The 15,619-nt window shown below is 44.3% G+C and overlaps 1 protein-coding gene across 1 annotated transcript in view; it reads right to left on the bottom strand.

Annotated features, from left to right (window-relative positions):
- The window catches only part of adgrv1 (adhesion G protein-coupled receptor V1), a 114,013-nt gene that overhangs the window by 77,823 nt on the left and 20,571 nt on the right, over positions 1-15,619 (bottom strand). Inside the window, exons 9-27 of the mRNA XM_076997712.1 lie at positions 15,034-15,363; positions 13,120-13,296; positions 12,113-12,336; positions 10,790-10,916; positions 10,485-10,670; positions 10,067-10,247; positions 9,667-9,830; positions 9,432-9,555; positions 9,044-9,304; positions 7,565-7,691; positions 7,214-7,431; positions 6,234-6,980; positions 4,865-5,238; positions 3,637-3,810; positions 3,040-3,220; positions 2,707-2,900; positions 1,967-2,096; positions 1,515-1,595; positions 22-161 (exon numbers count right to left, since the gene is read on the bottom strand). Of these exons, the coding sequence (XP_076853827.1) occupies positions 22-161; positions 1,515-1,595; positions 1,967-2,096; positions 2,707-2,900; positions 3,040-3,220; positions 3,637-3,810; positions 4,865-5,238; positions 6,234-6,980; positions 7,214-7,431; positions 7,565-7,691; positions 9,044-9,304; positions 9,432-9,555; positions 9,667-9,830; positions 10,067-10,247; positions 10,485-10,670; positions 10,790-10,916; positions 12,113-12,336; positions 13,120-13,296; positions 15,034-15,363 (4,140 nt within the window). The remainder of the gene's footprint in view (positions 1-21; positions 162-1,514; positions 1,596-1,966; positions 2,097-2,706; positions 2,901-3,039; positions 3,221-3,636; positions 3,811-4,864; positions 5,239-6,233; positions 6,981-7,213; positions 7,432-7,564; positions 7,692-9,043; positions 9,305-9,431; positions 9,556-9,666; positions 9,831-10,066; positions 10,248-10,484; positions 10,671-10,789; positions 10,917-12,112; positions 12,337-13,119; positions 13,297-15,033; positions 15,364-15,619) is intronic.

The following is a 15,619-nucleotide window of genomic DNA, read 5'->3' as shown; positions in this document are numbered from 1 at the left end:
ACGTAAACGGAGAGATTTGACCTGTAACGTCACAGTATTGTGTCCCTCCTCTGGCTCCGTCCCGTTTACTGAGAGAGAGTCGCCACTGAACTGGAAGACCCCGTGAGCATCATCGGATGCAGCAATTGTCACAGTGATGTTAGCTGCAATTCCCAAGTTGGCTTCAAAGCAAACAAACAAGATTGCTATTATTCAACAGGTGCAGTTTTACAAAACAGGAGAGTTCAGCCTAAACTCTGAAGTCATAGTAGGAGTATGACTGACTTTGTAATTTAGTAAGATACATCAAACTACAATCGACAATAATGTGCAAATAAGTGATTTCTATGAATGCCAGTAAAGAGGTACATTATAGCAAATCTCAACGAACCTCACTAAATCAGTTTTCAAATAGTGTACAGTACTAGCTTGTACTGTATAACAAAAACATTGTCAACGTTTATGTGATGGCTCATATGGGATGCTGTAATTACTTTGGTAAATCACTCCTGTAGCTGTCGTCTCAACAAAACATGGAGCACTCTATGCTTGTTTTTAAATAGGGCCCTATGGGAAAAGTGAACCTGCTGATATTTGAATAAACCACTCACCACCGCTGCTGTCCTCTCAATATAATAGCTATTTGCTTTTCCCACATTTCTCCTCTGAGTGTTCATTGGCTTTAGTGCAATGCAAATACCATTGCAGACGGTCTTTGAGTTGTAGGAGGACACTAAACCTCCAACCTCAAAAAACAAGGATATTTTACTTGGGCATTGAAGTGGACAAGGGCTCCAGACTTTTAACAGCTCGTAATCTCCAACTTACCGACCAGAAGCTTTGATTCAGGAGGCAGTCTATACTGCCCACAAAATAAACGGAAAGAAAATAAGTGGCCACTAAGAAGTGAATTAGCATTAGCTGTAACTGAGTTTTAGCCAAAAATGCACGAGCCAAAGGCTACTAAGTGGGTTTCGGTTGGTGCCAGTGCTGGCTTGAAGACATGAACAGCAGACACTTGGGAGAAGGATGAAAAGCAATCACACCGTTGATTTTAAAGCACACAGAAGCTGTTGATTTAACGACCGGAGGACAAAGTAAGGAGGGCCGTGTTCACTTCTGAATACCCAAAAGGAAACAGCTCTCCTTGTATTCCAGACTTGGACTGGGTTCCCTTTTCCCACTCAGTGACTGTCAAGGTTTTCTAGATGTTTAAGATAGGAGGCAAGGAAGGTTTTAAGATATACAGCAAGTCTAGTTCAATTTCAGAAAAATTTGTCTATCCTGTCTTTTTCCGTGTTGTCAGCAAAACCCAGGCTGCCGAAGAGTAACGTTTTCTGATACCTTTAAATTTGCAACAACAAAAAAAGATTAGTTGCCAATTCCATGACACTGACCACTGTGGACCGCTATACTACTTAGAAATATAATACTACTATAAAAATCCCAGCACCCTGGAACTGTTAAATGGAACAATTTCTCTGAAATGGAACCGACTGGTTTGGGGGAGGACCAGACAGGGTCAGGGACCTTACCGTGGTGATAGTGAAAAGGAAGGAAAAAGTCGTTGTCACTCTCGCCACTTCCGCTGCCCTCACTCTCAAAGAATAGTCCCACTTAGGCATCACACAGCAAGCAGACAGGACAGGTGCACACAGGAAACACACAGGATGTGGAAGGGTGTATAGGGAGAACATAGGTGCAATTTTCCATGATTATGTCAAGACCACATGCATGGGATGCATATAACTATGCATAGCATGTCAAAATGATAAGGGCAACACATGAGGAATTTGGAAGAAACAGATAAGGTCATACTACACAATGGAGCAGAGACACCCCCTGCAGAAGGTAAGCTATAGGAAGTCGACTGATCATTAAAATACTTTGATTAGCACAGAATCTAATACTATGATTCTGTTTATTACCATAGCTAAATTCCTTAAACAGAATAGGAAGAAAATGTGTGAACCTTAAAGTGTCCTACCTCGCTGGTCAGGGTCATGCAGTTCCACTCTGAAGACTTTGTCCAGCTCTGGTACAGAGTTGTCTATAAGAGTCACGTTGATGTATTTAAGCCTCTCACCTGGCAGAAAGTTAAGATGCCCCTCTGTGCTCTGAGGGGAAATTATGGTTTTAAGACAAAAATAAATTGTAATAAAACACATGTTTAAATGTGATATAAACTGTTATTGTGATAAATTAGCATTCATCTTTAAAACTTAATCAGTTTTGATCTGATTCAGGGTTAAGGAAGACTGGAGCCCATCATGGCAGCTCAGGATGTCCAGCAATAACTGATCCTAGACAAGATACCAGTCCTAAACAGGGCACCAGTACTAAACAGGGCACCAGTCCTAGAAAGGGAACCAGTACTAGACAGGGCACCAGTCCTAAACAGGGCACCAGTACTAGACAGGGCACCAATCCTAGAGAGGGCACCAGTACTAGACAGGGCACCAGTCCTAGACAGGGCAACAGCACTAGACAGGGCAACAGCACTAGACGGGGCAACAGCACTAGACGGGGCACCAGTACTAGACGGGGCACTAGTACTAGACAGGGCACCAATCCTAGACAGGGCAACAGCACTAGACAGGGCACCAGTGCTAGACAGGGCACCAGTCCTAGACAGGGCACACATGCACCCACTCACACACTCACGTCAGTCCTCACGCAATCAACCTAATGTGCGGCTTCGGAACATGAGAGAAAACCCACAGATACCTTATAGTCCTTTTCTGGAATAGCTGTAACTGGGATTGTGCGGTAGCGCACCAGCACACTTCCCAGAAGTCCTTGTGCTCTGGCCACTGGCAGTCTCAGCACGCCGACCTCTTCTTGCACATTAATCTGGGCTTCCTCCATAGCTGGCCTGATCATTTCCTGAGTGACAGGTGCAGTTTGGAACTGCAGCAGACCTGAAACAATAGTTCATGACTTTTCAGAGAAATTATTTTCAAGGCAAGCAGTCAATTTACAAGGTGTAATATAATATGCAACATGATATACAAATTCACAATATATAAATAATAGAGATAATAGTTTGGCTGTGTATACCATAAGGGTGGTCACTGGCCTTGATGGTAACATTATTGATGGAATTGTCAGGATCAATGCTTGCCCCACTGGTTGGAGTTGATCCTGGTTTCCCATCACCGGACTGGGCAGAGGTCAGCCTGACTTGGAAGTACTCATCGAACTCAGGGATGTCGTCATCTAGAACCAGCAGATTCAAAACCTGGAGATATCATGGAGAGATCAAGGAGAGATCAAGGAGAGATCAAGGAGAGATCAAGGAGAATGAGAGTGAAAATGAGGGGAGGTCTATATAGCAATAACCACGGATTACATGATCAGCAACACTGCCTGTCTAACTGCATGTGTCCTGTTATTGACCTGTCATATGATGCATCATAAAACCAGACTTAGTAAGACAGCCACAGCACCCACTAGATGGAGCTAGATGTTAAGGAGCCGACATGACATCAATTCCAAAAACCCATAAACATTAAATCATGTTCTGCGACAGCAGGACGCACTTTATTTGTCCTTTGACCTCTCGACCGGGGGGAGGAGCATGCTCCGAGGAGTGCTTCCTCAGTGGGAGGCCCCTAGGTCATTAACAACGAATGACTGACAAGTCAGCCGTGTTACCTCAGAGCTCTGGTTTGGCAGGAAGAGGATGGAACCCGTGGCACTGGAGAAGTCCGACACGTTGGACGCCTCAGGAGAGCCGAACTGCCACACAGTGTAGTTTACAGTGACGGAGTCCAGAGCCCCACGTGTGCGCTCCACTACACAGGAGATGGTGGAACCCTCCACAGACATCTGAGAAGAGAGGACACATGATCTGTGGCCATATACCCAAAACCAAAGTGCTCAAATTTATTAGTTTTTGAAATGATAACTTGATTAAATCAAGGTAATCCATGAACCAATTTGTGCAGTATAAAATAATCATTTAGAACAATATAAGTTTCCCCACAATGGTATTAAAGTGACTACCTCATTGTTTTTTACACACATTAACAATCATCCAAGGCCTGACAGGTCTGTATCTGATATTGTAGTAAAACATTCATGTCTAGTACTAGCTTGTACACACATTTTTTAATGCCCGTATCACAGTCTGATTCACTGAAAGCCCTCATGAGGGCACAGGCGACGCAGTCCCTTGTGGCAGTAAGTGAGAGGTCGTCCTTCTAAAGGAATGCTCTGTCTACGCCTGCCGGCTGTCCTCTTAATCGACCCTGCCATCGGAGATGCCATGTGTCCAATCTCCCTAAATACATCAACGTGAACTCCTTCCAACCAGGCGTGAAGACAAATTAAACATACATAAGGACATGCGCTCACAACCAGGGGGTCACGTTTCACGCTTTCTAGGGATCCAAACCAAACACGGATAATCAGGAAGGAACTGTCTATTTAATCAACTAATTCTTTGGGACTCTAAGTAAGGACGGCACGGAAAAGAGGCATCAGTGTAGTATTTATGTGAGGAAAGTGAGAATACCTCAGGGAGATACATGTCTCATAGTATTTATGTGAGGGAAAGTGAGAATACCTCAGGGAGATACAAGTCTCATAGTATTTATGTCAAGGAAAGTGAGAATACTTCAGGTAAATTCACGTGTCATAATTTAAATTCTTAAAATTTTTAATTAACAAGTTGTTCTTTAGCAAGAAAGTGTGGTATTTGCCTTATAACAATAATATATTAATAATACACATAAAACATAAAATTCTAAAATGTATTTAAAAATAAAATTCATACATCATCTAAATATTGCTAAACCACGCCACCCTATTCTGTATTTGATTCTGTAGTGACTCATATTTTGGTGGTTAAGATGATCTGGCCATTGTACCACGCTCTTACATCAGGAATGCATGGTCCGGTGAACCCAAACAGCCCGTTGGCGTTATCACTCTTGGCAACCCTGAGCCTGGCGGTGGGTCGTGGCACGGGTAGCCGGGCACCCCCGTGCACTGCCACCAGCTGCAGGTAGAAGACCTCCTCTCCCTCCTCGACGGCGTCGTCTCGCGCCTCCACGATGAACGACTTGCGCGCCTCCTCTTGGCGGTACGCCAGGTAGCCGGACACGTTCCGCAGGTCGGCCTTGGCGGGCTGCCCGTGGAGCTCGCGTATTTCCGACCGGACGAGGCGGCCGGCGTACAGGCGCACGTCCTGCAGGAGGCCCGTGAAGAGCTGCTGGCCGTCGGGGTCGGAGCCGACACGCACTAGAGCCCCGTCTGTAAGAAGACAGATGGGAAATCACAGCGGTTATGTTCTGTGCTGCTACTAGTGTCAGTGCAATTTAGGTATAATAGGTACAGCGCTCAGTAAAAATCGTCTCCTAGTAAGTCATCTTTTGGCATTAATATCAGATTAGGAATGTCAGAAACAAGTGTTAGTTTTCTTATGTCCAATATTCAGGCATGTCAAGTATTGAATGATTGAGTAGTGAAATTCATACAGCCCAACATTTTGAACAAAACATGCCACATGGTACATGGTATAAAAATGTTCTACAACCCAGTCATAGTTAATTCTTCCTAGTTCTTCCTGCCTTAGGAGATGTGGAAGGTGCCGCAGGCTTATTGTCACCAGAAAGATGTTTAAAGCCAGACAACCGTACAAGCTGAGGAAATGCTCGAGTAAACACCAACACCCTTCACAAAGCCCACTCCCATTACTTAAGCTAACAATCCATCACTTGGTGGATTTAACTTAGCAAAAAATATGTCAAGGACGTCTCTCCAGGAACATTGACGTTATTAAAACAGTCAAATGGTATTCAATTACTTGGGAGGAAGATTGCTGGCCCCTTTCCTGAGTCGAGCCCAGCACTCATTCAAGCCAGTCAACTGTGTGTCTGCGAAATTTTAAACAACAGCACAAGGGTTTCTCACAACAGGCTCTATCCAGATGTGAACTGCGTATGTGTGTGTGTGTGTGTGTTTGTGTAGACCCCCCCCCCCCCCCCCCCCCCAGGAGGTGCAACACTAAAGTGTATATATGGTGAGAAGAAACAATGTCATGATTTGTGGTGTCAGTGTTTGCAACAGGAACGCTGTGTGTTGAGAGATGTCGAATGTTGACCGGCAGCCAATTATGCGGAAGAGAGAAAATAAGCATTTTTCTCTACTCTGCAGATATATTTATAATTCCTAATCACCACAGATCAGAACCATAAACAGTATTTTAGGCCTAGATCCTAACCTTAAAATAGACCCAGTTTACACACCATTCATAATGGCTGCTCCTTTCAGACCCTTAATTCCTCCAGGCATTAGGTTTCCATCCAAGTAAAACTCAATAATTCCATCTTCCACTGTAATGAGCACATGAACCCACACGTTATCTTCAACGAACTTCATCGCTGTAGCCTTTGCCACCTGGGTGTCGTTGCTTCCAACGGTTATGTAATGAAGCATCACGCCAACATGGGACTCGTTGGTCTGGACCTTCACTCCATAATGCATCATTCCATTGCCATCACCCTTCGAAACGATGAAACCGTTTGTGTTGGGCCTAGGCACCAGCCAGGCTGAGATGGTGAAGTTCACCAGGCTGCGCAGAACCTCCTGCGTCTGGGCTTCAGGAGCGATGGTGCCGTACGCTCCAGGAAGGCCAGAGAAGAAGAAGGCGTCTGTTCCAGAATGGTGCCTTCTGGCATGGGGCTGGGGGATCACGGCTTGAGGGAACGTGGCTATCAGGATAAGGTCCACCATTGGTGGCAAACCCTGTGGAAATGCTTCAGATAGGATCTCCCACGCCACACGCACGTCTCCGAAAGTGCCTTGCTGGCGGAGGACAGTGAAGGATGTGATGGAGGACATGTCATCCACAGACAGTACGTCCTCTGCTACCTCTTGGTCTAAGGAGTCTTTGTCGATGGCGAACACACCGAATGGGTCGTCGTTGAAAGGGATGAGCACGGATGTATTGAGGCCTTTCTTAGCCAGTTTGCCACCATCACCAGGATAACCACCTATAAGGCAAGAAATAAAACACTGTATAAGCTTTGAGCCCACATTATGTCAATTTTCTGAAAAGGTTTATTAATGTAGTATAATACATAGTACCAGTAGTACCAATAGTACCCAGTAATAGCAATAGTCTTTATTGACTGAATCCGAAGATGCGGTATTGCGATGGAAATTCATATTTGAATCAGTATATTTGCATTCAAACATGCATATGTTTTTTGAAAGATCAGCTAACCTGAAATATCAATTAAGCGTAGCTCATAAAACTCGTTGAACTCTGGAAGTTTGTCAGAGATGGCCTCCAAGACTATCGGCTTGGTTCTCTCTCCCGTGATGAAGACTATGAATCCCGAAGTGTTGACAAACTCCTGACGGGGCTCCAGAGGGGTGTCATTGGCAAATAGCTGCCAGAACACTGTCACATTGCCAAACTGCCCTCTGTCCCTAATAACACTGGACGAAACAACGGCAGTGAGAACGCACAGAACACGGGCCAAATTCATTGTGGTCTTTTGTCACATGTTATTAACTTCCATGACATGTACATGCAAGGACTTATGGGAAATCCTCAGGTCAGCCTCCTTACTAGTAGTTGTTGGACTTGCCCTCCTCCACAGGCTTCTCAGTAGCATCCAGAGAGAATATCCCACTGGCATCATCATTGGCTTCAATCACCACCAGAGCAGAATCCTGTCCATACACCACGGTGTCCCCTGAATACCCAACACACACCAAGCATTGCGTGATTCCAACTCTTTTCACATTAGGAGTTATAATAACCCATCAGAGAGTGATCTGACAAAGCATTATTATAAAAAGACTTTATTATTATTAACATCTGACAGAACACTATCTGACAAAAGTATTATTTGTTTAAGCACTCTGAGCAGCTACAGTAGACAGAAAAGCTGAATCGGCATCTAAGGCAGATTCTCCATTTAAAGCTTCTGTATATGGAATGACAAACAAAGTACAAAAAGTATTATGTTTTCCATTTCCCTAAACTGTAACTGTTTATTTAAAGTAGTCTAGAGTTTCCTGCAATGACAAGAACAGAGATGCTGAATTTTGAAATAGACATTATGAAGCAATAACAATTTTTTTGCATAGGAATCCAAAACACCTTTTTTTTTTGCAGCACTCATCCAAATCTATTCAACGTCACAGATGTTCGTGTGTAATCCTCTTCAAATGTTTCATAAACAGCCTGAGTGTTTGTAAATTTGAAAAGTGCGCACATATGGTGAGCATCAGAGCTTTGTTACTGTCACATCAGACAACACTATAACGCTATAAGACACTGCTCTCATTAGCAAAGTACACAGTAATATTGACAATGAAAGCAATAGCCCGGCTGCGAATAGAAACAATCTGCCATTTTAACATTTTCTCAGGGAATGTGTTTAGCGTCTCTTTATGGGCGCTGGTAAAAGCGCTAAAAGCAAGATCTCTTGGGTGGGTAGGTTTGTGTGATGTATAGAGTGAGAGGAAAAGAGTTTGAGTCTGTAATTAACTGGCTACACTATTCAGCCCCCCCTTTCATGCGTGTGTGCATGTGTTCGCACAATGCAGGGATTAGAGGGGGCTTTGTGGGGTCAGGCCAGTCGAGCCTAATCAACACAGCTCTCTGTGTATTGAAACAAATGTCAAATAACCTGGACTCATTGGCTGCAGAGGGAATAACTGGAAATGAAGTGAATATTTTGTCTGTGTAAAAGGGATTTTAGAGCATCCAACTGGCCGGCACGAAAATATATAGAGCTTTATGAAGACGGAGTTGATGGAAATGGGTTTTATGAAAGAAGGTTTATTTCAATTTCTAAATGAGGCCTGGCATGCCAAAAGCATAATAAAATAAATTTGTAGGGAATGATTTCACCATGAGAAGGATAAGAAATTAATACCTGGACCAGTTAATCAAAGTCGAGATTTTGGCAAACCGGCCTTAAAGCGGAACCCTTGCTCCAAAGCTAAGACCAAGGTTTCCATGTGCACTGAATACAGCATATTAAATAACATATTTCATAGGTCGAATTTTTATTCTAAAGTAAACCATGCGTCATACCGGTGGTGTTGAACAAAACGATGTGAAAAGATTCGTCTGCTTCAGGGATGTCATCATCATTTATGGCAACTGATATGTTCTTCAGCCATTCCCCATAGGGGAACACTAGCAGTGAGTCATTTCTTAATGGGGTGAAGTCTCCTGGCGATGATTCCCCATACTCAAACCGATACAAGACTGTTGCTACAAAGTTAGCCAGGCCGGCCCTCATGATTGTGAAGTTCACCACACCACCTTCTCTCACCCTCTGAATTACTGGCTCTGTGTTAAAATGGGAAAAGCAGTGTGATATTATGAAATGTATAAAAACACAATTAAATAAACCTGCTTCAGTTTCAATCAAGATTAAAATTAGAACATATGTCAAACAACAGGGTTATAAACATACCCATAAAGGAAATGGGGTCGTCATTCTTGTTAACTTCAAGGCTGGCATTTAGCACACTGCCCAACCGTGCACCCCCAGTCACATTGACGAGAGAGATTGTAAATATTTCACTATCCTCTGGTATCTGACGGAATGGAATGTAATTATAAATTTTTTCAAACATGATGTACGCTGTCTGTAGCACGAGAATCATGGAAGCACGAACAGGTCGTATTCTGAGGAATATGATTTTTACCTCATCTGGCTTGGAGAAAAGAGTCAGGTTTTTCAGATACTCTCCTTCAGCAAAGATCACCTCTCCCTGGACTGAGGTGACATCTCCTGAATAGTTGGGCTCGAGGACCCAGAGGACAGACACGTTCCCAAACTGACCCCTCCTTCTGATGATGGGGTAAGAAGCTACATCAATCATCAGAGGTGTTTTCAGTTAGTTTCCATGAGACTACAGCGTACAGCCTACAGGATACTGACAGCACACCACAGAAGCCAGAAAAGAATTCACACCCAAAAAGGAGAGCGATGTTTACAATGATAATAAACTAGTGCGGCTCATACTGCATCTGAGTTTGAGCAATACTGGCCCCACTAATGTTGTGACGGTTCATTCTTTTAACCCATGGCTAAGACCTACATACCTGAGTGCCACTCTGAAGCTTTGCTCTCATTGATGGAGAACTTGAGGCCTGGCTGAGTGAACTCCAAGACCCCAAAAGGGTCATCACTCTTACGCACGGTGATGTTGACCTGCCTGCGATCACCCAGTCTGCTGGCTGGGGTACTGTGGCTGCTGAGAATAACCGCAAACATCTCATCCAGCTGAGAAGGACCGAATAAAAATCTCTGTAAATGCATGACCCTCTCGAAGGAAATATTACTGAACATTACAACAGGACCAGAATATGATTTTGAAACAAAAAGTCACGATAAGATTCATTACCTACGAGGCTTGTGACATGCAAAGACAAAGCCCTCCAAAACTCATGCACAGTACTCAGTTCCTGCACCCAGAATGAAGAAAACTGTACAGTCAACATCTCCACTAGCAACCCTCACCTCAGGCATCCCATCAGGCTTTGCCACCAGGGCGACCACCACCTCCCTCTCTCCGGGTTGGAACTCCAGGATCCCAGTGGCCCCGTAAAAGTCCTCATTTCCGGAGGGCGTCACTGTGTATCTCACCAGTTGGTTAAGAAGCCGGCCTTGCTGCCTACTCACACGCAACTCCACAGTCTCACCCTCCTACACGTGTAAAGCATAAAGGCCTTTACAGTACATGGCTTATCCAGCACCCATGAATGAATGAGGAACAGGTGCACCGAGGGGACCTCGAGGACACAAGCAGGACACTTCATACTTACATCAATGTACCAGGGACCTCTGGACCCGGGTGAAAACTCAAAGACTCCACCAGGGTCATCGTTCACCAGGATGACAATCTCCCGGCTGGTGAAACCAGGCTTCAGAATCTGATTATCCACATTTGACCTACAGCATAAAAAATAAATCTACAGTTACACTAAAAAGCAATTTCCCACTTTACAGTGTTCCTTGATCAAACACACATGCTGCTCGGACAGTACGGGTGCGTTTGGCATATGTGGATCCACGTAAGTGTGGAAGGTGGTAGGAGTGTAGTTCACGTTCGTGGTCAGTCTTCTTCAAGACATGTTTGGAGTTCTACTTTGCTTAGCTGCTCCCCTCTGGCAGCAGGGGGTCCAGTGTTAACTGTGCTTGGCTTGGACTGAGCCAACCTTGGAAGCTGCAGATAATTAGTAAAATGGCAGACAAAGAGCAGACAGGGAGTAGCACAGCAAACAAATGCATTCAGGGGATGCACCGCATGCATACAAACACTGCTGTCCTTACAGCAGGGCATAAAGGAGGTGGGCAAATGAGGTTCTACATGAGAAAAGAGCACTAGTTACACAAGCACGCACACACACACACACACACACACACACACACACACACACACACACACACACACACACGCAGGCACACACGCATGCACACACACACACACCCACGGAGGTACAAACAGACCATTTGCATGCACGCACACAGGGCCACACACTTTCTCTTCACTTCACACACTCAGATGAAAGAGACTCCCCCCCCCCCCCCCCCCCCCTCGAAATGTTAAGGCACGGCCCAAAGTGCTCCATCGCACAAAGTGTCGATTCACAGCAGACAAAAGGGCAGCGTCTCTTCACTGCGCACTTACCCAAAGTACACTACAAAGCGCGCAGTCTCTACCCTGCGAAGGGAGAGTGGGAGGCAGCGAGAAAAGTGCGTTCCCGTCAGAACTCATGAATGTGAGAAGGGTCTTCACTAAGACAGGGCGTCCAAGGGGACGCTCAAGTCACCGCTCAAGTCACCGCTCTCAGGTCTTGGTGCTTCTTGCTACAAATTTTGTGGGAACCTACTTCTAATCTCATATGTATCGACAGAGGACAAAACACGAGGCTGAATTGACGGCCTATCAAACACATTAAAACCGTCAAGTATGTGGCCATTAAATACTTAAGATCAGATAAAAACAGCATCAATAATCCATATGAGTCAAAACATCAGTATAATGTCCACATCCTACACTGCAGAAGAATGAATAGCAGGATTAATTGTAAATATTTAGAGTGATGGCTAATTACACTTTCCCATGGGAATGGTGTATACCACACCTGTCTAAGGTCAGGAGGGCAGTTTCATTGATCTCCGGAATGTTGTCAGCTATGATGGTGATGTTGATGTTTGCTTCACTTTGTCCTGAAAGGAACGTGACTGAACCAGTGAAAGGTGAAAGGTCATCCCTGGTAACATCAGCACTGTTCTCGCCAACAGGTCTCAGACTCCAGAACACTTCAGCCTGCCCATCCGTCCCATCTCGCCTCAGAGGAAGAATGATCTAGAAAGAGTGAGAAGTGCCTCTCGTAAGCTCTGAGAGACAGACAGTTCTGACAGGTCTTCTTGGATATCTTTACAAAAGGCCACGGATATACATTTTAGAAGTATAAAACATTTTAGATGTCATCTCTTCTATATTAGAACAGTTCATATCAAGCTAACAAAGCAGTCAACTAAAGACCCAGGAAATATATTATAATGTATGATACAAATATAGAGCATTACATTAAGCATTCAGCAAAGAACAAAACACTGTGGTAAACCAACCAACCATACCAGCTGAAAATGGTCTAGGCGTGGTCCTAATATGCAAATGAGCATCCGTGACTGACAGCATGCTTTCGCATTCACTGGGTGCCCAGATTTGTGTGTGACTGTGTGATCTATAAAATCAAACTGAGCTCTTTGTAGAATCTGTTACTCTAAAACAATTACTACAGTATATTGATCCAAGCGTATTATGACTGACGTGTTACATATGCCTTTGAACAAGCCATCTCAAAGATGCAAATTACACTTTCATCTAAAGCTTTTGCCTGCTACATGGCTTTCACCTGCAAATTAGCTACTCTAAGAGAGCAGGAACACTGGGACACTAGAAGAGTGAAACAGCTGTCTGACTGTTGAGAGCAAGGCTTATGTAAGTTACACATAATATAAGGACCCACCATCAAGACCACCCACCCATTTTACATATATACACTGAGCTTTCAGAAGAGCAAGATTAAACCCAATTAGGAGGCAAATGACGGAACTAAGTACGAAGGTGCAGTGGGTCTGATACCATGCTGGTGTTTGACTCCTCTGGTTCCACTGCCACAACTGTCTGGTTGCTGGTGAAACCGATCTCTCCATTGGCGATGTCAGGTGTGATAACAAGGGAAATGCTGACCGCCCCTCCAAAGCGAGGGCTCACGGATGGAATTGGGGGATTGATGTTCACCAACTGCACACTGTCCAGCTGAGGAGGAGATGACAGACATTTAAATGAAACAATTTCAAATTGCACTTTGCCACTGGAAACAAAAATTTTTTTTTAAGTACAGTACTAACGCATACAAATAGAAATGCGTTCAGATGCTGCTACCTTGCCAATACCCAAAGATTCTTCTTGGACTTGGGGAACTTCTATTTGTTGAGTATTAGTTGTCAAAGACGTAACATTCCAGTTTGAATCCAGGGCTACAACAGTGCAACATGTGTTTAGAAAGCCCTGATTAGGTTAAACAGAGCTGACTGCTCTGTAATCTCAAACTGTATGCCTTGTCAGTGTGTTTAGACTTTAGGTCAATCCCACACCAAACTGACCAATTTACCCTCAGATCTTCCTGGCATTTCCAACATTTAGAAGAAACTGACAAGCTAATCACCTTAAGTGGTGTATGAGACCAAATAACACCTATTTTGAGCATTAAACTAATTGAACTCTGCCATTTTCATACCAGAAATGTATTCACTCTTAAGATTATATTCCATTCAGCCATCCAGGTTTTTTGCCTATGCTGGATTGGGGAGATTACACGATATACTGTAAGTAACTTAAAACGATATTTTATGTTTCTTACTAAAGCAGAGTAAGATCATTTTATTGAAGATATCGGAGCGTACAGAGGTACTCATCCCTGGTACCAGCACTGGTGTTATAGATATTTCCTGTAACGCCTAAGGGAAAGACCAACTTCAGTTCCCAGGCACTCAAATTATTTCATAATCGCATCTTTGGATAAACCCCATAAAGCAGCAATACCTTGAAGGATCAAGTTCCTCCAGAAGCAGCACCAGTGATTTTGAAATAAATAATATTAGGTTACACCATGCTGAGGCTAAGTGAGAGACGAAAGGATATATTTTCTCAGTCCGTGCCCAGATCCTTTGTATACCGCCAATAACTGAATAGTTACAGGAGGACAATGAACACTTTGCAGAGATGGTTTAGGAGGTAGACCACCACAGGCATATTGCTCAATACTGAGAAATTCTGGACATATGCATAATATAACCTCAGGCATTTCCCATCCCACATAAATCCACAAATACTGTCCATTAGACAGCTTTAAAGACTGCAATAATTTGTGCAAATGTGATGTTTACTGTCCATATCTGAAAATTAGGTCTGGAAATGAAGATGCGTTTCATAGTTTGCTTCATGACATACTGATATCCTTGATCACTACTATCTCACGACCTTCATATTAATACAATTTTAAGGTGTTCTCACATGGAGTGACCTCTCAATTAAGCCCTCACACACACACACTGCCAGTCTGTACTGTGTGTGCGTGTGTATGTGTGTGTGTGCGTTGTGTGTCTTGTCCGTTTCCTTAAAGGAGCTCTTGAGCAGTTTCAACTGTGCCAGGATGTTTGTGTTGTTTATTTCTCAGCGTTGCTTGATGAAGGGGTTATTTGTGTGCAACACAAATCCCATGGCGATGAGCCAAACCCCACACATCACCATGATTCAAGATGGTTCATTGTAAGACAAGCTAATAGAGAGACTCTTGTGTTAAAAGACGATAAACTGTCAGGACACTTGAGGTTGTCCTCCCAGGTCTAATTGAGAAGCAGGACAAACAAGAATACAGAACAAACAAGGTTCGTGAATGATGTTAACGCACATGTCAAAAACCGAGGGGCTTCAGCAAATTTTTACACAGGCGGTGGCATTGTGGATGAAAGGCCTGTTGAACTGTTGAAGTACCTGTATGAGGAAGTTGGCACCGTTCTGCAGGAAGGCGTCATTGCGAATAGGTAGGACGAGCTGAGCCCTCGACTGACCGGACCCGAAGAGAAGGTTGTTGGCGCTGGAGCCGTTCAGCACGCCGTCCCGAGCCCTCACTGGGTCCAGGGGCCCGGCCGGGATGTAGAGGACCGTAAGCGCCAGACGCACCTCCCCCCGTGCGCCCGCCTCACGCAGGAAGCTGAGAGACAGGAAGCGGCCCGAGGGCTGGCTCTGGATCCTCTGGCTCTCATTGGACAGAAAGCCAAAACGTCCATAGACGTCGTCGCTGTCCTGGAGGTAGAACACCATCTGGGGACGAGGAAGAGCGTGTTGAGGATGGTTGATCTAAACATGCAAATATTCATCTATCTAAACATACAGGAATAAGACTACAAAGCATTCCTTGACAAAATACTTTTGTTTTGATAAAGAGCATTATAATTGTGGCCACTTGCCACAGGATGAGACGGCAATCATGCCCTCGGTAATATAGACTTTAGTGTCTAGACGTCCCAATGTTTTTCACAGCTGCAGTAGGTCTTCATTTCCACACATTACCGCGGGT

The sequence above is a fragment of the Brachyhypopomus gauderio genome, chromosome 3 (genome assembly GCF_052324685.1).
Source record: "Brachyhypopomus gauderio isolate BG-103 chromosome 3, BGAUD_0.2, whole genome shotgun sequence".
Lineage (NCBI taxonomy): Eukaryota > Metazoa > Chordata > Actinopteri > Gymnotiformes > Hypopomidae > Brachyhypopomus > Brachyhypopomus gauderio.
Note: the sequence above shows the minus strand (reverse complement) of the source record. Positions and strands in the feature narration are given on the sequence as shown.